Raw genomic sequence first — 21,578 nt, 5'->3', positions numbered from 1 at the left:
TTGTCAAAAGCTGTTTCTGCATCAATTGAGAGGATCATATGGTTTTTATTATTCAGTTGGTTAATGTGGTTTATCACACTGATTTACTTGTGTATATTGAAAACTCCTTGCATCCCTGGGATAAATCCCACTCAGTCATGGTGTATGATCCTTTTAATGTGCTGTTGGATTCTGTTTGCTAGTATTTTGTTGAGGATTTTTGCATCTATGTTCATCAGTGATATTGGCTGGTAATTTTCTTTTTTTCTGGTATCTTTGTCTGGTATGATGGTGGCCTCATAGAATGAGTTTGGGACTGTTCCTTCCTCTTTGACTTTTTTGGAAGAGTTTCAAAAGAATAGGTGTTAACTCTTCTGTAAATGTTTTATAGAATTCGCCTGTGAAGCCTTCTGGCCCTGCACTTTTGTTCGTTGGGCATTTTTACATCACAGTTTCAATTTCAGTGCTTGTGACTTGGTCTGTTCATATTTTCTACTTCTTCCTGATTCAGTCTTGGGAGATAGTACCTTTCTAAGAATTTGTCCATTTCTTCCAGGTTGTCCAACTTCTTGGCATACAGTTGCTTGTAGTAGTCTCTTATGTTCCTTTGTATTTCTGTGGTGTCAGTTGTAACTTCTTTTTCATTTCTAATTTTATTGATTTGAGTACTCCCTTTTTTTCTTCATGAGTCTGGCTAAAGGCTTATCAATTTTGTTTGTCTTCTCAAAGAACCAGCTTTTAGTTTCATTCATCTTTGCTATTGTTTTCTTCTTCTCTATTTCATTTATTTCTGCACTGATCTTTACGATTTCTTTCCTTCTGCTTTGTGTTTTTTTGGTTCTTCTTTCTCTAGTTGCTTTAGGTGTAAGGTTAGGTTGTTTGAGACTCTTCTTGTTTCCTGAGGTAAGACTATATTGCTATAAACTTCCCTCTTAGAACTGCTTTTGCTGCGTCCCATAGGTTTTGATCATTGTGTTTTCGTTTTCATTTGTCACTAGGTTTTTGATTTCCTCTGATTTCTTCAGTCATCCATTGGTCATTTAATAACATTTGTTTAGCCTCCACGTTTGGTTTTTTTTTTTTTTACAGTTTTTTTCCTTGTGGTTTATTTCTAATATCATAGCATTGTGGTCAGAGAAAATGCTTGATATGATTTCCGTTCTCTCAAATTTACTGAGGCTTGTTTTGTGGCTCAGCATGTGATGTATCCTGGAAAATGTTCCATGTGCACATAAGAAGAATGTGTATCCTGCTGCTTTTGGATGGAATATTCTATAAATATCAATTAAGTCCATCTGATCTAATGTGTCATTTAAGGCCTGTGTTTCCTTATTGATTTTCTATCTGGATGATCTGTCCATTGATGTAAGAGGGGTGTTAAAGTCCCCCATTATTATTATTCATTTTAACATCTTTATTGGAGTATAATTGCTTTACAATGGTGTGTTAGTTTCTGCTTTATAACAAAGTGAATCAGCTATACATATATCCCCATATCTCTTCCCTCTTGCATCTCCCTCCCTCCCACCAAGTCTCCCATTATTATTGTGCTACAGTCAATTTCTCCTTTTAGGAGAAATGGCTGTTAGCATTTGCCTTATATATTGAGGCACTCCTACATTGGATTTGTATATGTATTTACAATTTTTATATCTTGGATTGATCCCTTGATCATTATGTAGTGTCCTTCTTTCTCTCTTGTAACAGTCTTTATTTTAAAGTCTATTTTGTCTGATATCAGTATTGCTGCTCCAGCTTTCTTTTGATTTCCATTTGCATGGAATACCTTTTCCCATCCCCTCACTTTCAGTCTGTATGTGTCCTTAGATCTGAAGTGGGTCTGTTGTAGACAGAATATATACGGGTCTTGTTTTTGTATCCATTCAGCCAGTCTATGTCTTTTTTTTTTTTTTTTTTTTTTTTTTTTTTTTTTTTTGCGGTACACGGGCCTCTCACTGTTGTGGCCTCTCCCGTTGTGGAGCACAGGCTCCGGACGCGCAGGCCCAGAGGCCGTGGCTCACGGGCCTAGCTGCTCCGCGGCATGTGGGCCCTTCCCGGACCAGGGCACGAACCCGTGTCCCCTGCATCAGCAGGAGGACTCTCAACCACTGCGCCACCAGGGAAGCCCCAGTCTGTGTCTTTTGGTTGGGACATTTAATCCATTTACATTTAAGGTAATTATTGATATGTGAGTTCTTATTGCCATCTTGTTAAATTGTTTTGGATTTGCTTTTGTAGGTCTTTTTTATTCCCTCCCTCTTTTGTTCTCTTGTGATTTGATGACTATCTTTAGAGTTGTGTTTGGATTGCTTTTTCTTTTTTGTGTGTTAACCTATTGTTGATTTTTGGTGTGCAGTTACCATGTTTCGATATAGCAGTCTATATATATACAAGATTGTTTAAAGTTGCTAGTCTCTTAATTTCAAATGCATTTCCAGTATCCTGCATGTGTACTCTCCTCTTCTCACGATTGCTGGTTTTTCATCTTGTGGGTGATTTCCTACCTTTACTGTATGTTTGCTTTTTACTGGTGAGCTTTCCCGTTTGTAATTTTCTTGTTTCTAGTTGTGGCCTTTTCTTTTTTGCTGAGAGAAGTTCCTTTAGCATTTGTTGTAAAGCTGGTTTGGTGGTGCTGAATTCTCTTAGCTTTTGGTTGTCTGTAAAGCTTTTGATTTCTCTGTCAGATCTCAATGAGAGCCTTGCTGGGTAGAGTATTCTTGGTTGTAGGTTTTTCCCTTTCATCACTTTAAGTATATCGTGCCACTCCCTTCTAGACTGCAGAGTTTCTGCTGAAAGTTCAGCTGATAACCTTATGGGGATTCCCTTGTATGTTATTTGTTGCTTTTCCCTTGTTGCTTTTAATATTTTTTCTTTGTCTTTAATTTTTGTCAATTTGATTATTATGTGTCTTGGTGTGTTCCTTCTTAGATTTATCCTGTATGGGGCTCTGCACTTCCTGGACTTGAGTGTTTCCTTTTTCATGTTAGGGAAGTTTTTGGCTATTATCTCTTCAGATATTTTCTCAGGCCCTTTCTCTCGCTATTCTCCTTCTGGGATCCCTATAATGCGAATGTTGGTGCGTTTAATGTTGTCACAGAGGTCTCTTAGACTGTCCTCATTTCCATGGCAGTGATTTTCCACCATTCTGTCTTCCAGCTCACTTATTTGTTCTTCTGCCTCATTTATTCTGCTACTGATTCCTTCTGGCACATTTTTCACTTCACTTGTTGTACTGTCCATCTCTGTTTGTTCTTTAAAGCTTCTAGCTCTTTATTAAACATTTCTTGTATCCTCTCAGTCTGTGCCTCCATTCTTTTTCTGAGATCTTGGATCATCTTTACTATCACTACTCAATTCTTTTTTGGGTAGATTGCCTATTTCCACTTCACTTAGTTGTTCTTCTGGGGTTTTATCTTGTCCCTTCATCTGGGACATATTTCTTTGCCATCTCATTGTGTCTTAACTTTTTGTGTTTGTGGTCTCTGTTCCTCCAGCTGCAGGACTGTAATTCTTCTTGGTTCTGGTGTCTACCCCCGGTGGGTGAGGTTGGTCCAGGGGCTTGTGCATGCTTTCTGATGGGAGGGACTGGTGCCTGCCCACTGGTGGGTGGAGCTGGGTCTTGTCCCTCTAATGGGCAGGGTGAGGTTAAGTGGTATATATTTATATAGGCAGCTGTTGGCTCAGGATGACTTTAGGCAGCCTGTCTGCTGATGGGTGGGGCTCTGTTCCCACCTTGTTGGTTGTTTGGACTGAGGTGTCCCAGCACTGGAGCCTGCAGATTGTTGGGTGGGGCCAGGTCCCAAACTGGCAACCTTCAGGAGAGCTCACGCCAATGGGTATTCCCTGGGGTGTCCACCACCAGTGTCCTTGCCCCCACAGTGAGCCACAGCCAATTTCCCCCTCCCCAGTAGGCCCTCCAAGATGCGCAGGTAGGTCTAGCCCAGGCTCCTGTGGAGTCACTGCTCTGCCCTGGGCCCCAGTGCACATTAAACCTTGTGTGGGCCCTCCAAGAGTGGAGTCTCTGTTTCCCCCAGTCCTGTGGAGCTGCTGTGCTAAAGCCCCACTGGCCTTAAAAGTGCCAAATGCCTGAGGGATCCTCCACCCAATGCCAGGCCCCCAGGCTGGGGAGCCTGATGTGGGCCTCAGAACTCTCACTCCTGTGGGAGAACCTCTGTGATATAATTATTTTCCAGTGAGGGATTTGATTATATCACGAAAGATCCCCTCCTACCATCTCATTGTGGCTTCCTCTTTGTCTTTGGGTGTATATCTTTTTGTGTTAGGGTTGAGTCTTTTTTGTCAATGGTTGTTCAGCAGTTAGTTGTGATTTTGGTGTTTTCGTGTGAGGAGGTGAGCTCAAGTCCTTCTACTCTGCCATCTTGTCTCTGCCTTTCCTGGTGTCTCTCAGAAGAATACTTTTGTACTTGTTTTTAAGAGGGATTCATTACACCTATTTTTTTCTTTTAATGAACTCTTTTTCATTGTGCTGAGCCTGAACTGCGTATTTTTGTGGTGTTAGGGTGGCTTAGTGACCCTAATCCTATCCTTTGCGGATTTCTATTCAGTTATGGCTCTTCCTAAATGAAACTGTTTGTGGAACAAACACTTCTTATATTAAAATATATCTCCTGCCATTTTCCTTCATACCACATTCTAAAAAAAAAAGTTAGTAAATACCTGCATTTCGGAAAAGATGGGACTAAAGCAAACAATCCAGAGGGAAGCCATTCCAATCCTGTTTTGCAAATATGTGTTGCATCAGGTATATACTTATGTAGGTAGCATCTTCTAAGATATGTAGCATAAACATTGTCTACAGCAACCTCAAATTAGTAATATACGCAAACCCATAATTTGATGTATTTGTAGTTGGTATCACTTTCTTCCCCCACCTCTTTTGTGGTAGAGTCATACTCTCTATCCTTGTAGAGAACATCTTATTAAACTGCTTTTCAAGAGTTAAGCCCGTCCAAATCTATATCCAGCCAGTATTTTACTGCCTTGTAATCACCAGAAGGGTATTTAGAGTTCTGAAAAAATGAAACACACTGAATTCTGATCAGGCTTGAGGGTGTGTCCTGTCCTCCTACTCAAAGCTTTGAGGAAATCTCTTTAATGTTTCTGAAGTCCAGAACTATGTTATATGACACAAATCACAAATGTTTAAAAAGGGATATTAAAAAATAAAAATACAGTACATTGAGATTCCAGAGACAAACCTGTGGAGACCTGACCAACCCTTGCCACGAATTTCAAAGATGGGCTTTCAAGGAACACAGGCTTGCTACAACTAGGATGAACTAAAGAGGATCAAAGAGAACCTCTTTCTTAGCCATTAAAAGAAACAGTGTTATATAAATTAGCTTTTTGATTATATAAATTAGATGCCCTTAAGTCAAAAAGTGTTGCCCCACCATCTTTTGATAAGTTGAATACTTCTAACACACTTACGACTGTGTACAACACATATAATCATCCATAATACATGGACACCCTATATATGCAAATATATTCACACTATTTAAGAATCTATATAACTTACATCTTAACCACTGAAAGATAATTATATGTGTATATACTTATAGAAGTATAGTCTATATAATACTCTTTTAAAGATGTACCTAATACATGCACGTACACACTCTTGCCAAGGCTTCCAGATTTATCCTTTAGGTTAAATATCTTGTTAAGAGCTTTCAGTTGGTTACAAATGTCTTTTTGTTTGTCCTCTAGGATACTACGGGGATGGCCTAAATGCCATCATTGTGTTTGCTGCCTGTTTTCTGCCAGACAGCAGTCGGGCAGATTACCACTATGTCATGGAAAATCTTTTCCTGTGAGTGATATTTACAACAAAATGTTTTCAGTTAATGTCTGCGGGCATGCGATGGCAGATAGAGCATCTTTAATAAAGGGAAATAGATGATGTAGACTATTCTAAGCCTTTGATTAAAAGTTGATGAAATCTGTGTCAAGGAAAATTGCTCAAGAGACCAAAAGCTTTAGAGGGGCTGTTTTGTCTGTAGAATGAACTGAAAACAAAATGAACACAGTCTGGTCTGCATTTTAAAATTCTGTAACATTTCCTTTGGGTGAAGTATTATTTTTGTTCTCTGATAACATGTTCTTAGCCAACTGAAGATAACCTGACCTCATTTATATCTGCCTTTATTTAATCTGCCTTGCCCTTAGTATATAATAACATTGCTGACATTTTTGAAAGTCAGGTTTCTAACCTACACATTTTTCAAGTGTACCTGCATTAAAAAAAAAATGAAAAAAAGATAACTGTGCAAATAAATGAGTAATACTCTCAGAGAATTGATCTTAGGTAACTGCATTCTTCTCAAGCTGAAGAGGGAATATGTGCAACCATTCTTAAATATCATGCACCCTGTAATTTAAATGTTATATAATTATGGTGAAATAAGATGAACTCTTTCCTGTGGGAACTGAAAACACTTATCTTTCTTCCTGTGATCAGATATGTAATAAGTACGTTAGAGCTGATGGTAGCTGAAGACTATATGATTGTGTACTTGAATGGTGCAACCCCAAGACGGAAGATGCCAGGGCTAGGCTGGATGAAGAAATGCTACCAGATGATTGACAGACGGTATGTGGGTTCCATAATCTAATCACTATTTTGACTTCCTCAGTGACTCCCATCTCCAGTGACCTTTTAATTTACCAAAGATGCGATCACAATTTAGGAACATTGAATTAATGCTGATTTGAGATAATAAATCATAAAAATATTAATAAGTGTCACTTGATGCCCCAAATTTGAAATAAAGCAGATCTTCCCCAGATTTTGTTAAATGTTGTAATCTCAAACTTGGCAACAAGTATTTTAAATATCCATATGCTGTTGCCATATGGAGGTGCAATTTGAGCTGATAAGCCAAAGTCCATGATTCTTTACTAGTATCATGTAACCTTGCGGCCATTTTTGTGCACTAGGACTGTTGTGACTTAGGCAATCCTACTGCTCTTATTTCAACATTCACTGTTAATTCTGGCCCATATGGTGCCTTTGTGTGCCCCTTCCTCAAGATACGTCACTTCTATCCATACTGGTTTTGTTAGAACCAAACACGTTATTGCCATCTACAGGAAAATTGTCATAATAAGCATACAAATTTATGATGTCTTCCATATGTGTGGCTTCCCCTCAGATGTGGCTCCCTGTAAAGCAACATGTGAGTGTCCTGTTATAGCAACTAAAATCCATTAATCATCTAAACATACATAAAGTAGCATTGCTAATGCTGAAAAATATGCCCGAATGTACAAAACGTTAAAATGATTATCTGAAGGCCAAACAACCACATGATATACTGTTACCATTTTCACTCTACAGAAGAAGAAACCCAGGCTCAGTAGAACAAATTGGCTAAGTTGCTAGTAAGAGTGTATTCATTTCAAAATAGTAAAAATAATGCTGACAAAAATGAAAAACATCATTAAACAAAAATATGCCATATGGTTATAGATTTATGCACTCCAAGAATACAAAAAGTCTATTTTACATTTATTCTTATGGGAAACTGAGGTTTGAATTACGCAGGTTTCAAATTATTCAAAAGGCATTCGTTTTATTGATCATGGCATTCTATACCTTCCTACCAGATAACAGTAACTTACATAGAATTCCCTAATATCATATATATATATATTCTTATTTGGGGATATGCTTTCTGTTTTAACTCCCACTCAAAATAGGTTATGAGTGGGCTTCCCTGGTGGCGCAGTGGTTGAGAGTCCGCCTGCCGATGCAGGGGACACGGGTTCGTGCCCCGGTCCGGGAAGATCCCACATGCTGCGGAGCGGCTGGGCCCGTGAGCCATGGCCACGGAGCCTGTGCTCCGCAACGGGAGAGGCCACAACAGTGAGAGGCCTGCGTACCGCAAAAAAACAAACAAACAAACAAACAAAATAGGTTATGAGTAATTTTTTTTTCTTTTCACAATAGGTTGCGGAAGAACTTAAAATCATTCATCATTGTTCATCCATCTTGGTTCATCAGAACAATCCTTGCAATTACACGACCTTTTATAAGGTATGGTCATTATTGTAGTAAAAGTAAACGTACTAGTTTTTAAAAATATGTATTCATTGTCTTCTGAACAAAAATTCATAAACCGAGAGAGTAGGAAAATATGTTTGCCTCTGCCTTTCCTGAAAATATACTTTGGACTACCCAGCAAGAGACTCTAATTAAGAGTGAGCATATTTTCGCAGTGAATATTTTCCCCCCATAATTATAAAACATGACTTTTATACTGCTTGCTGTAAACACAGAAGATAAAATAGTGAGGTTTCTATGCCATATTACAAAAGGGAACAGATAGTACTTTTAAAGTAAAACATGGTATATGGTAGAGAATCAAAGAGGTAGAGTAACATGACAATGGAAAATAAAGACACACCAGGGACAGAAACAGAAGCCAGGTCTTGTCTTAATTGTTCTATTTCTTCTGAACAAATCCCACGTAGGTTACCAGAGGTAGGCAAAGAGTCTGAGCAGCCATTTTGAGAGCTTTGTTTTGATTACCCATAAGGCTTCTTGGTTTAAATTCACTTCAAATCAGTAAATATTTGTTTATCATCTATTCTGTGTTGGGTGCTGTATAACCTTACATTTCAGTGATGAAAAGTAAGATATGCCTTTTATATAGTAAGAATGAGACAGTTAAATGAAAGGGACAGTACAGGTTTTCTAGAGAGCTTTAAAAAATATAATAAAATAGGGAGGGGCAAGATAGGGGTATAGAGGTACAAACTAGGTATAAAATAAATAAGCTACAAGCATATATTATACAGCACAGGGAATACAGCCGACATTTTATAATAACTTCAGTGGAACACAGTCTATAAAAATAGGGAATCACTAGGTTGTATGCCTGAAACTAATACAACATCGTGAATGAACTATACTTCCGCTAACTAGAACAATGTCTTCCCTAACGTCAGGATACCCGTCAGATAAATTGAAATTTTTCCATCTCCAAGTTATTAATGAATCCCTAAGAAAAATTCTGATCACTTCACTTCTGGAGAAAACAATTAAAGGTTAAAATCCTTTATATTTTTTAATGTAGATTTTACTGTGCCTTCCAGAGTCCACCTTTTTTGTTCCCTGTTCACTTATTTATTTAGCATTCCCATCCCCTACTTCCAAAAACTGAGCAGTAGCAGGATTCAACCTAGTTTTCCTCTGGCAAAGATTTCTTTACCATACCATGTTATATTACTTTAAAAAAATAGTATGAGCTTTTAAGACGTACAAAAAGCCACTTATTTTATTTTAAGATTAGCAGAAAATGCTTCGACAGGGGAGGAGGAAGAGCTTATATAAACTTTAATGCGTAAGAAAGCAAACATTAGAATTGATATTGATTCACTGATGTTTATTTAATAATTCAGCTCTAATTATAAAACAAATATATTTCTTCCTGATAAATACTTGTTATGGTAAGAGTATTGAAAACAGATTGTAAGTCAACATTTATTGAAGGGCGTTTCAAGATAATAATTACAACAAAAATAATAAACTTATAGCAAGTAGTGTTGTGGTAAATCACGTATAATAATGGCCTACCTTTACTGAGTGCTTACATGCATTATTTTATTTAACCCTAATGACAGTCCTCTGAAGGAGGTACTGCTTACTATTTCTGTTATATAGGAAAAAACCCTGAGGTTCAGTGAGGTCAAATAAATTGTCTAAAGCAGGAGCCAGCAAAGCCATTCCGTAAAGGATCAGATATTAAATATTTTCAGTGTTATGGGCCATACAGTCTTAATCACAACCACTCAGCTCTTCCATGGTAGGGTAAAAGCAGCCATAGACAATATGTAAATAAATAAGTATGGCTGTGTTCCAATAAAACTTGATTTATGAATACTGAAATTGAATTTTCTGAAATCTTTTACATGTCACAAGATTCTTCTTTTGATCATTTTTCAACCATTTAAAAAATGTAAAAACCAGTCGTAGCTCAAGGATGTAAAAAGAAAAATCATACGCTGGCTTTGGCCGTGGTTTGCCAACCCCAGGTCTAAGGTAACACAGCCAAGAAATGATAGCTTCAGGCTTTGAACCCAATGTCTGCGTAATTCTAAAGAACACACGTTCCAAGCACTTAAACACCGTGTTCTACAATTTCATCATGTAAGACCCTCTTTAAATATCCCTCTGTAAATCAGTCTACATCAGTGTCATCAATTTTTTGAACTGAAAAAAAGAGGTCACTAAAATGTATTATAGGTCTTTTCACTGCTAAAGGGTAACACCTATGATAGAGGTATATGGCAAGTTCTTTTTTTTTTTTAATTCATGTATTTTTTAAATTGAAGTATAACTGATTTACAATGTTGTGTTAGTTTCTGGTATACAGTGAAGTGATTCAGTTTTATATATATACATATATATATATATGTATATATATAAAACTGAATATGAAAAAGAATATATATCGTATTTCCATTATGGTTTATTGCGGGATATTGAATATAGTTCCCTGTGTTACACAGTAGGACCTTGTTGTTTATCTATTTTATATATATAGTAGTTTGTATCTGCTAATCCCATACTCCTAATTTTTCTCTCTCCCCTCAAATGCCTTTTTTTAAAATGAATTGTTTGTGTCAAGCATTGGGTTAGGTGCTGGAGGCTGAGAAATTAAATAGCTCAGTTGCTGTCCTCAGGGAGTTCACAGCCTGGCAGCTGACATAGGAGGACTAGAAAACAGTTATAATACAGGGTACAAAGGAAGCACGATGAGGGCTGATAACTCACGGTGTGAGTTTTAAGGTAACAGGTGGAGTGTGAAGGCTGAGAGTCTGCATCAAGAGAGGCTTTCCAGAAGAATGTGCCCTCAAGTTGAGTTTTGAAGACTAATAGCATTGGCTAGCTAAAGCCAGGTAGAGGAAACAGCAGGTACCAACACACCAAGAAGGAGGTACCATACACCAGGCATATTTAGAGAACTGTACATTCCAGTGTGGAGGTGTCCCCCCTTGCCTAACTAACTAACTTCCTCTGCCTTTTTATTCCACCCCCTCCATCTTTCATCAAAACCTGGATTTAGCTTGAAAACTCTGGAGGAAGGAAGTGGCCTAAGGTAGCATATTGTTGGTAGTGTGTGTTCACCCAAGGCTGATCAGGACGACTAGAAGTGACTTTTTGGAGATGAAGGTTGTTCACAAGTCACAGCCAGTGGCCCAGGGTCAAAACTGCGAGTAAAATGTGAAAGACAGATGTATGGAGAACTGACCTTGAAAAGACTTCCTATTAGAATACGCAGTAGTTGAACACAAGACAGTACAGTTGGCAGATGGCGCAGCATCCTCCCAGTAGACTGGGGAGGCCCTTTCATTGGAGAACATTCAGGAAAGTCTGATGCTTGGTCAAATTCCCTTTCAAGTGGAATGATATAATTTTAGAATTAGCTTGCTATTACACCAACAATACAAAAATGCCTTCCTTCTTCTTATAAAACATCCAATCAATCATTATAAAGACCAAGTTCTTCCTTCAGCAACTACCGACTCTTGTACCCAGCCCCCTTCCCCAGAGGCAAATTCAGGGATCTCCTTGCAAGTTGTTTTCTATGCATTTACACACACCTAAAATGACAACATTGAGATGAAAGCCGTCTGTCATTCAAATCCGATTATTGGAACATTGTTTTTTGAACACTGTTTCATCTGGAATGACCTTTCAAGATTTAAAACTTTAAAAAGTATATATGTATTTAAAATAAAAGTACAACTAAAAAAATAAGAGGAAAACAGGTTTATATACATTTTAAAAATATATCAACCGTGGTAGATTCTGAAAGAACTAATGACAAGATTTTTGTTTGCTAAAAACAAACAAGCAAACAAAGGGAAACAAACCATAAACCAGTGACAATTCAGAGTGGCAGGAACCACCGGGAGGCCGTGCAGTGTGTGGACCCTGCAGTCAGGCTGCCCGGGTTTAAATCTAGGCTTTGCCACTTACTGAAGGTGAAATCTGGGCAAACACTTAACGCCGTATGTTTTAAGTTTCCTTATCTTTAAAAAGAGAACGATAATAGTATCTACCTCATTAGGCTATCAATCATAGAAAGTAAAAGAGTTAATATATATAACCCAGTTAAAACAGTGTCTGGCACATAGTAACTACTCAAGTAATATAGCCATTCTTCTTAGTAAGAGTGCTGGGACAAGGTGATAAGAATTTTCAAGAAGAGGCAGCAGCCTGAGAGGGGATGGAGGAGCGACTGATATCTTTTTTCTTTTCTTTTTTCTAGTTCAAAGTTCAGCAGTAAAATTAAATACGTCAGTAGCTTATCGGAACTCAGTGGGCTGATCCCAATGGATTGCATCCATATTCCAGAGAGCATCATCAAGTAAGTCCTGGTGGTTTTGAAGATTTGGGAAGAAATATTGCATGTCTGGAGAAGGAGATTAGGAAATAACTGATTTATAAAATATGGGGAAGGGCATTACCTTCTATTTAAAACGAATATTAAATATTCTCCGATAAATATTTTCCTTTCTTATAGCCTAGCGATAACTGTTCTGTTCTTTCAGATCTTCTTTCACATCATCTTCTATTGGTGTTACTGAAATTTCCTCATTTTTATCTTGAATTTACTACCATTTTGGAGAAAGCCTGAATTTATCATTAATCAGCATATTTGTTACTTGTGTCTAGCGTGCCACACAGACCCAGTGTGTTTTGTGCATAGCCTGGATTTCTTCACTGCCTTACATAAAGTAATTTATCGGCTTGACCCTAGGAAAAGAGAAAAAAATTACCCTTTCTCTGTTTTCTTCTCAGTCCTTTTTCTTCATGGTTCCCTTCAGGTGAAAGATAAAGCAGAGTGGTGGGTGGTGCAGTTAGGAATGACCTCCTCACTCAGTACAGGGTAAAGCCTGTGGGAACAAAGTACGGATACTGAAGGCTGTAGGATTAGGCTGCAAAAATAATACAAATAAAAAGTTAACCGAACAACTGCTTGGAGCTGGGACTTAAAAACATGATGCTGGAGAATGAACCCTCCTAACTGGTTCATTGTTGCAAAAGAGCTATTGTTTGCTGTCGATCATGTTTTTCTTTCACTGTGTCTGATTCACTAGCTTTCTGTGTGATTAAAACTGGGAGGAATCTAACCATCAGCTCAAGAGAAAACAGTCAAGGATACCCCATCTTCCTCCATAAGATGGAGAGCAAAAGTGACCTCCCAATTTGGGCTTCCAAAAAAGAGTCCCCTCACTTAAAAAAAAAAAAAAAAAAAAAAAGGCACAGAAACTGGAAGGAAAAGACTCTAATGTGTCTCTGCTGTGCTAGGCACAGAAGTGCTCTATTTATATCTTTTATTTAATCCCCACAGTAAACCCCCGTTTACGGAGAAGGAAGACAATTTAGGAAGGGGACGTTACTTATGCAAAGTATAAGCAGGAACAGGGAAGAGATGGAACTAGAATTCAAATCCAGGTCAGCCTGGCACCGCAATGCCCATGCCCTTTTCTAGCAGATTTCTTTACTTCCCTTAAAAAACCATCTAAAGTCAAAACTCAGAAGCAGCTGCGTTTGGTTTTCCGGCATCCCAGTATCAGGTAAGAAGAGAGGATACCGACTGGGTTGAGAAGTGCCAGTTAGCTCAGCTGAATCAAGCAGAGTGTTCATAAGCTCCTAATGGTGGCTTTACTCCTCACTAGCTTCACAGAGTCCCGAAACCAGCACACCTTCTAGCTCTAGCCGGCTGCCTCAAGAAAGGGACCCCATCTCCAAAACCCACTCCTAGTCTTTAAATGTAAAGGTACTGGAGCACCCACCTCCTATAATGCTGTCTCCCTTTGCAAAAGATGACAAGGACCTTCCCTCGTCAAGTGGAAATGAGCACTGCACATTTTCTAGGTAAATATGGCAGTGCTTCCCCGGTGTGGCAAGTGGAAAAAGAGAAGAGAGTGGGCTTTGGAGGCTTAGCATTAGGTTTGAACCTTCCCACCTGCCTCTCTGAGACTTCAGGAAACCTATTTAAAACCCTGAGTCAGGGCTTCCCTGGTGGCGCAGTGGTTAAGAATCCGCCTGCCAATGCAGGCGGACACGGGTTCGAGCCCTGGTCCGGGAAGATCCCCCCACGCGCAGAGCGGAGCAACTAAGCCCATGCGCTACAACTACTGAGCCTGCGCTCTAGAGCCCACGAGACACAACTACTGAAGCCTGTGCACCTAGAGCCCGTGCTCCGCAACAAGAGAAGCCACCGCAATGAGAAGCTCACACACCGCAACGAAGAGTAGCCCCCGCTCACTGCAACTTAGAGAGAGCCTGTGCGCAGCAACAAAGACCCAACGCAGCCAAAAATAAAATAATTTAAAAAAACAAACAAACTCTGAGTCTCAGCTTCAGCATCTTTAAAATGAGAAAGTAAGGAGCAATGGAAAGGTCCTGAGGACTGAATGAGAACAATGTACATAAAGCACTGAGGAAGCCTGGCACAAAGTTGGCAATCCAGAATGTTATTTATTGTAATTGTGTTGCTTTTAGAGACTTGCTATTTATACAGGGAAGTTTAGTTGTTGAGAAGTTAAACATGCCAGAGGAGCTTTTCATTCATCTACACATGTCAGTTTTCAAGGGCTCCATTTGGGAAAAGTTTCTTTGGCAGGAAGGGCTTCATTTGGAAAGAGTTTCTTCTGGAGGAAGAAATTTACAACCATGCACGCCCTCCCCATGTGTCCATGATTGATCTCTCCTGTCTTTTGTAATCCATCTCCTCTGGATGTCCTTTCTCTCATTTCTGTGACTGACCCTCATTGCCTCATTTTCATAGTATGCCATTTTCAAATTGATAACAAGCCATAGCTCCTTCCCATTACACAATAGCATTCAGAGGGTCTGATCTCATCCAATCCCAAGACCAATATTCAGCTGGGATGGAGCCTGTCATCAAAGGGCTTAAATGAAAGCAAAACGAGCCCAATCTGGAATCAGATTTATAATCACTGATTACAGGCGATTCTTATTATTTGTGGCAGTGATGTTCTTACAAGATTTGAATAAAGTACTGAACCGTTGTTTCTAGGGGGAATACAGGGCTGAGTTTCTGTGAGTACTCAGTCACCACATTTTCATTTACCCATTAATATATAAACTTGTTTTATTGCGTTTCTGTTTAAAGACATTTTATTTGACCTGTACTGTTGATTCACTAACATTGAACTCAGGGCCAACAGCACTGTAACTTGTGCCTGAATAAAGCTTATCTAACACACATATATCCTTCCCTAAGGCACACCATAGCCTCCCTGTGCTTAGGAATACTAGATGGTACTTAAGCACAATGTTTGGGGAACATTTTTAATAAAGAAAGAGATCGCCAGCAAAAAGCACAAAAATGAGAAAAACATGACACTTCAGAGACTGTAAAAAGCCTACTTGTTTGCAGCAAAAGAGCTGAGACGAGAAGGCAGAGCCTCGCCTAGTTCCACCTCAGCTGGGAACCCACATGTCAGGTGACTCAAATGTCTGGTCACTCTGTGAACATCCACAAGTGACCATGAAAGTGCCGTAAGTACTGCTTTAGAGGTTGCAACTATGGTTTAGCAGGTAGGCGAATCTGCAAACACGGAATCTGCAAATCATGAGGATTGGCTGGATATAATCATAAATTCGAAATCATTGACTATATCTAATAAAAATAAGATTTCTCCCCAAAGGCAATTTGATTACTCTTTGGGTAGGCTTTTCCTCTCATGATGTTTTGACTGTTCTGTAAAACACTGACCTGTCATTTTTTTCCATCTGTCTGCTCGTTTTCCTCACTGCATTCATTTTTTATCCTGTAAGGTACGATGAAGAGAGATCTTATAAGAGAAGTGTGAGGTAAAAAGTCTCCTGATCTACAATTCACGCTGGGTCCTCTGTGTGTGTACACCAGTGTCTTACTTGTGGGTGACCTCAACACGCTATCAGAGCAGAGGTCCTCGTGCCAGTCCCTTGTAGTATATCATTTCTGGTCTTTGTCTTGTGTGTAAAAAAAGCTGTTGAGGTCAACCTAATTTGCAACTGAAACCTACTAAACCAGATACGTCCCTGACTCGGCCCAGGCTGCAAGCTAACTTTAACTGTCCCCAGCAACTGCTATGGCTGTTTCCAGCTTTATTCAGCCAGCATGTTGCCAATTTTCTTGCAACGTTTATATCTATCATCTTTATGAAGGACTTTGCAAAAGAAACGTACATAAACGTTGAATCGGAGTTCTTAAAACACCATATTTAACTGAAGGAATGTGTCTCAGCGCTCCAAAGGTTGGTTTTTAAAAGCACATACGCTCCACTTATGTCTGGCTCTGCTTTGCTGGGTGACTCTTCTCACGCTCTGCTTGCTTCTTTTTTGTTTCTTTTCTACACTGCTAATTTTTGCTCATGCAGACTGGATGAAGAACTGAGGGAAGCATCAGAAGCAGCTAAGTAAGACTTGGTTTCCATTCAGCAGCTGGCAGTGATGTTGGCTTGCATTTCAGGAATGAATTGGGAGGACCCGCATGCCTGGTGTTTTATTCTTGCATCCTGACAATGCTGCCCTTTAAAAGTTTCCTTTGTTCCATGATAGATGTAATTTCTCTTATTTGTACTACAATCTATTTGCCCCCCACACTGTCCCCCCATGATCTTGGTTATCTTGGTCATCTTGTTACTGTTGTTTAATTTCTTTTAGAAATATACATGCAATTTTAGGCACTACAGCAAAAGAAACACATCGCAGGCACTGCCACATATAGTATAACATCCAGATGATCGCTTGGCTGTATTGAGGCAATAAACCTCACCAGTTCATACTAATGCAGAAAAATGATGGCAAGTTGAATTTTGCAATAGTTTTGTAGAACCAAATTCACGAATTCCCAAGATTTTTTAAAAACACCTTATTTAGTGACTGGCAAATACAGCTTAACTAACAGCTTCTGAGCTATTTGGATGAATTAAAAAATTGCTCACTATTATTATAGTTTTCAAAACAGCAAAATCATAACTTTAATGCAAATATAAAATGAATACATGCCAATGATTTTGTTCAACCAATTATTTAATGAAGGAACCAGTAAGCTGTTAAAACCAGTTCAAAGAGCATTTGAAAAGCTAGACATCTATAGGCAGTTTATAAAGGAACATCAGGATAAAAATATTGGTTTAGATACAAAACTGATTAATGTTCAACAGGGCAATAAACTGTAACCTTAGGGTTATCTCTTCCACTGGACAGAAGTTATTTGCATCTCTGCTCAATAAAAATCTACAGGTTAACATCTGCCTCTACAGAGTTGTAAGATCAACAGAAAGTCAACTCAGCACTGCTTTTAATAGAACATCCAGGGCTTCCCTGGTGGCACAGTGGTTGAGAGTCCGCCTGCCGATGCAGGGGACACGGGTTCGTGCCCCGGTCCGGGAAGATCCCACATGCCGCGGAGCGGCTGGGCCCGTGGGCCATGGCCGCTGAGCCTGCGTGTCGGGAGCCTGTGCTCCGCAACGGGAGAGAGGCCACAACAGTGAGAGGCCCGTGTACCGAGAAAAAAAAAGGAAGTACATCCAGTAATTTCCTTTTCTTATTTCCCGGTCACAGATAATTTTTCTGACACTTTATGTGAAATCTAGACAAGAATATTTGCTGTATTAAGCTTCTCCATTTCACACGTTGCTTACACTGTTAATTTTTTTTTTTTTTACGGTACGCGGGCCTCTCACCGCTGCGGCCCCTCCCGCTGCGGAGCACAGGCTCCGGACGCGCGGGCCCAGCTGCTCCGCGGCATGTGGGATCCTCCCGGACCGGGGCACGAACCCGTGTGCCCCGCATCGGCAGGCGGACTCCCAACCACTGCGCCACCAGGGAAGCCCCACTGTTAATTTTTATAACCCGTTCCTGTTTTAATAGATACTGCAAAAGCAGAAAGCCTGGACAATGTCCAAACAGCTACAAATTCTGACTAAGTAAGATCTAAATTAGTGAAGCTTTACCTGCATAGGTGTAAATGCCAATTCCTCATGAAAACAATCCATTTAGATATTTTTTTCCTACAGCACATTTTTATAGCAGGTAATCTGTAGAATTATTTGCATATAGTGTGGGTCTTTTGGGTTTAAAAACTCAAGGAAAGGTTTTTGCTTTAGAAAGTTTAGCATTAGAGTAGTTTACTGTTAAATACTCCTGTCCTCTAGTTTTCTTTCAAGGTAACTGACACCCATTTAGACTAACAACACTCAAAATTACATAAATTTTTACTCTAACAGAATCTTCTTAGTCTCTAACTCAACTGTTGAAAACAAGAAGTTGTGGAAAGAAGGAAGATGTTAGAAATCAAGGAACCGAAAGCTGGTGTAACGTACCCCTTCAGCAGTTATCTTTGCTCAAATTGCACTGTCATGAGCTTTCCCTACAAAGAGAACTAGCAATTAGTTTCCCTTTCGTATTCATTTTTTTAGGATAACGTATTTATGAAATTAAGGAGCCGTTTTCAAGACAACAGATGAGGAAAGAGCATCGATAATTTTCCAGCCAAACCCACTATAGAGTCCTAGTCATGTGCTATCATTACCATAAAATCTTGCCTCCTTCAATAGATATCTTCCCTCCATATTTCTACTCTTCCTGCTTAGCTACCATAGGAAAACATTTATCATTTTTGGTTTAGCTGTGTAGCTTTCTCTTTTTTTCTCTCAAATTCTTCATTTTGTTCACTAATCTACTGCCACAGACCCTCTCCCCCGATATCTAAATGGTCTTGGGTGGCCCTGAGATGTCTTGATCTCCCTTCCTAAAGGAAGCACCAAGCTCGTGCCTAGTACATACTAGATGCTCAGTAAATTTCTGCTGCATGAATTGGTGAATGTGCATAAGACTAATAAGATCATTGCTGTGGGGCAGTGGTTCTCAATCTTAACTGTGCACCAGAATCACCTGGAGCACTTGTTAAAACACAAGTATCCTGGGCCTCGCCCTCCAAGTTTCTGATTCGGCAGGCCTGAGAAATCTGTATTTCTAACAAGTTCCCAGTAATGCTAATACTGCCAGTCTCGGTACCTTGCTTTGAGAATCACTGTCTTAAAGTAAATGGCTGAATAAAAATAATTAGATTTGTCCCAGGAGATCTATGCTCTTGCTTTGGATTCAGTGAGTAAGCTGCCTGTCTAAATTCTCCTCCAATCGATCCTACTTCTTCTGATGGTGACATTACAGAGATGAGGCAATGAGATATATCTGCACATCTGAAAACGTGGAAGGAGAAAGAATTTTACTCTGTTGACCCCACCGATGATTGAAATCCCTCAGAATCCTTCCGTTTTGGCATGCCAGCTACATCTTCTTGACTACCTTTCAGCCTCTGAAGTGGTCCCCCAACCCTTGGACAGACTGTAGAGGACGACTTGAGGTTCAGAAAACATAAATCACTGCAGATCTATGGTTAGATTTTAGAAGCCAGAGAAACCAGGTTCCTTTCACGAACAGATGCCCCCTGACTTTCCACACGACCTTAACTAGAACGCTTCAGGCTAGTTCTAACAAAAGCAAACACATACCCTGTCAGGGAACAAAGCCTGTCTTTAGTCCCACTAGTGTTTTTAAACATTCACCCTCTCCCCACACACACACACACACACACACACATACCACCTCCACCTCTAATTGACTTTCAGAAGGCAATTTCCTCAGCCTGCCTTATTTTTTTCCTGAAACCTTTAGTTTTATATAGGAAAGGAAATACTTTCAAAGGATAAGTTGTATCTATAGAGCCGTTCTTATTTTGAAAACAGCGAAGAATCCGTCTGTCGCCTCTGGGGTGACAGTAATACGTGAACTGCAAATTGCTGTTTGCTTTGGAAGGATTACGCAAAGTTAAAAAGCAGAAAAGCTAGGTTTGGAAGACTGCCCTGCCTTGATTCCACTGCAGCTTTACTAGGTTTTTCTAGAACAGTCAACACTTGCCTGACTGTCCTTGTTCACTAGAGTTGCCAGGTATCCTCCATAAAAATACCACCACCAGCGAGAAGCGTACCTGGAGAGCGGCAAAAAGCCCTCTGCCCTTCTCAGGGAGCCAGACTTCTGCCATTTTCAACAAAATACCTAACATTAATAACCGAACCTCTGATGTGCAGACAGATACCCTGGCTTGTGAAATTATTCACATTACAAAAGGAACTCCCGCACGTAAAAAGGATCACAGCATCTCTTTAAATAGCGTTTGTTTGCCAACAATAAAATATTTACCAGAGGGGAACAAGTAACAGTTGAAGTATTAATTGGAAATTGATATAAAGCAAGTTTGAAACTGGCTAACAGAGGAATCACATGGAATATCAAAAGCAGCTAATATTATACAAGAAAGCATAAACACATTCATACACCATAATAAAAGTTTCCTTATTTTATATGGTTACATTTTTCTTTCTGGACACCATCAGTTTAGGTTAATGTTAGGACTCGCTTGTTTGACCTGAATACAGATCAGCTGTAAGGTATTTTTCTGTAACAACACCAAAGAAAGCTGAAACTGGCATTCTTTTAGTGTCTTGGAAAATCTTCGTTGTTGCGAAAACTGAAAGTTAACTGTGTTCGTATGTAAATAATGTCAGGCTGCTTGAGAGGGGTTGTCCTTTGTGTCTAAAATATTATATTATTTGGGTTACAAATAAAAATTTGCAATATAATGTTCCCTGAATAAGACAGATTGAAAAGTCAGGAAAAAGAAAAAACAAACAAACAAACAAAAAAAAAAACAAGGACAGAAGAGACCGCTGGAGGTGTCTGGAGTTCTCAATCTTCCTTTTATGTTTCTAAATCAGGAGCAATGACTATATTTCAAAACTGATGGTAAAAGAATCAGAGCTTAATCTCATTATCTGTTCAGGTGTAGATGTGTTCAGTAGTAGCAATGGGACCACGCTAAACAGTTTAAAAAGGCCAAATCTGTCATGTTTACAAAGTGGTAACAACGGAGAAAATGTTTACTGCTTCCTTTTTTTTTCCCCCCCTTGCACTCAGAACTAGCTGCCTTTACAATGACCCAGAAATGTCTTCTATGGAGAAGGAGTAAGAATTCACCATCAATAACAGCTGTGTGGTTACTTATTATGTTGTATGGCTGGGCTCTGAAAGACAAAATACATTGAGGATTGGGTAAACACCGTTTAGATGTTCAGCTTTCATGTTCTCTATTCCTGAATTTAGAAACTTAAAGAGAAACGTGCCAGCTTAACACCATCTCACTCATGATCGCCGTTAGATGACGTAAGGACAACCTAAGTCTTCATTTGGCATTCTATTTTTCCAGTCCAAAAGTGAGGAGAAAATGAGTATTTGAGCCAGATGTAAAAGCATTTGGGCAAGAGGAATGCAACTCTGCTTTCTGAATTACATCATTCATATTTTAATTAGTGAAAGTAGGGACTTCCATTTGAACTTATTTTGGTGGATGGGAGAGAAAACGTCCTTGTTTCGAAAATTCAAGAGGCAGTTGAGTCCGGATGGAACTTTAGAAATGATCTAGTCCATCTAGTCTCATCCTGTGAGAAACAAAAATTGAGCATGTACTGGGTTCTTACCA

General features: G+C 39.3%; 2 protein-coding genes across 2 annotated transcripts in view; one reads left to right on the top strand and one right to left on the bottom strand.

Moving 5' to 3' along the window:
- PRUNE2 (prune homolog 2 with BCH domain) overlaps positions 1 to 21,068 on the top strand; it is a 259,577-nt gene extending 238,509 nt beyond the window's left edge. The window contains exons 13-18 of the mRNA XM_029201650.1: positions 5,713 to 5,815; positions 6,464 to 6,595; positions 7,955 to 8,041; positions 12,285 to 12,383; positions 16,414 to 16,452; positions 21,017 to 21,068. Of these exons, the coding sequence (XP_029057483.1) occupies positions 5,713 to 5,815; positions 6,464 to 6,595; positions 7,955 to 8,041; positions 12,285 to 12,383; positions 16,414 to 16,452; positions 21,017 to 21,068 (512 nt within the window). The remainder of the gene's footprint in view (positions 1 to 5,712; positions 5,816 to 6,463; positions 6,596 to 7,954; positions 8,042 to 12,284; positions 12,384 to 16,413; positions 16,453 to 21,016) is intronic.
- Positions 10,570 to 21,578, bottom strand: part of GCNT1 (glucosaminyl (N-acetyl) transferase 1) — a 177,809-nt gene continuing 166,800 nt past the window's right edge. Inside the window, exons 4-5 of the transcript XR_003790656.1 lie at positions 12,796 to 12,912; positions 10,570 to 11,403 (exon numbers count right to left, since the gene is read on the bottom strand). The gene's annotated coding sequence lies outside the window, so the exon portion shown is untranslated. The remainder of the gene's footprint in view (positions 11,404 to 12,795; positions 12,913 to 21,578) is intronic.

The sequence above is a fragment of the Monodon monoceros genome, unplaced genomic scaffold, assembly GCF_005190385.1.
Source record: "Monodon monoceros isolate NGI ecotype Baffin Bay Population unplaced genomic scaffold, NGI_Narwhal_1 Super_Scaffold_5, whole genome shotgun sequence".
Taxonomy (NCBI): domain Eukaryota; kingdom Metazoa; phylum Chordata; class Mammalia; order Artiodactyla; family Monodontidae; genus Monodon; species Monodon monoceros.
This window is presented reverse-complemented; position numbering and strand designations above follow the sequence as displayed.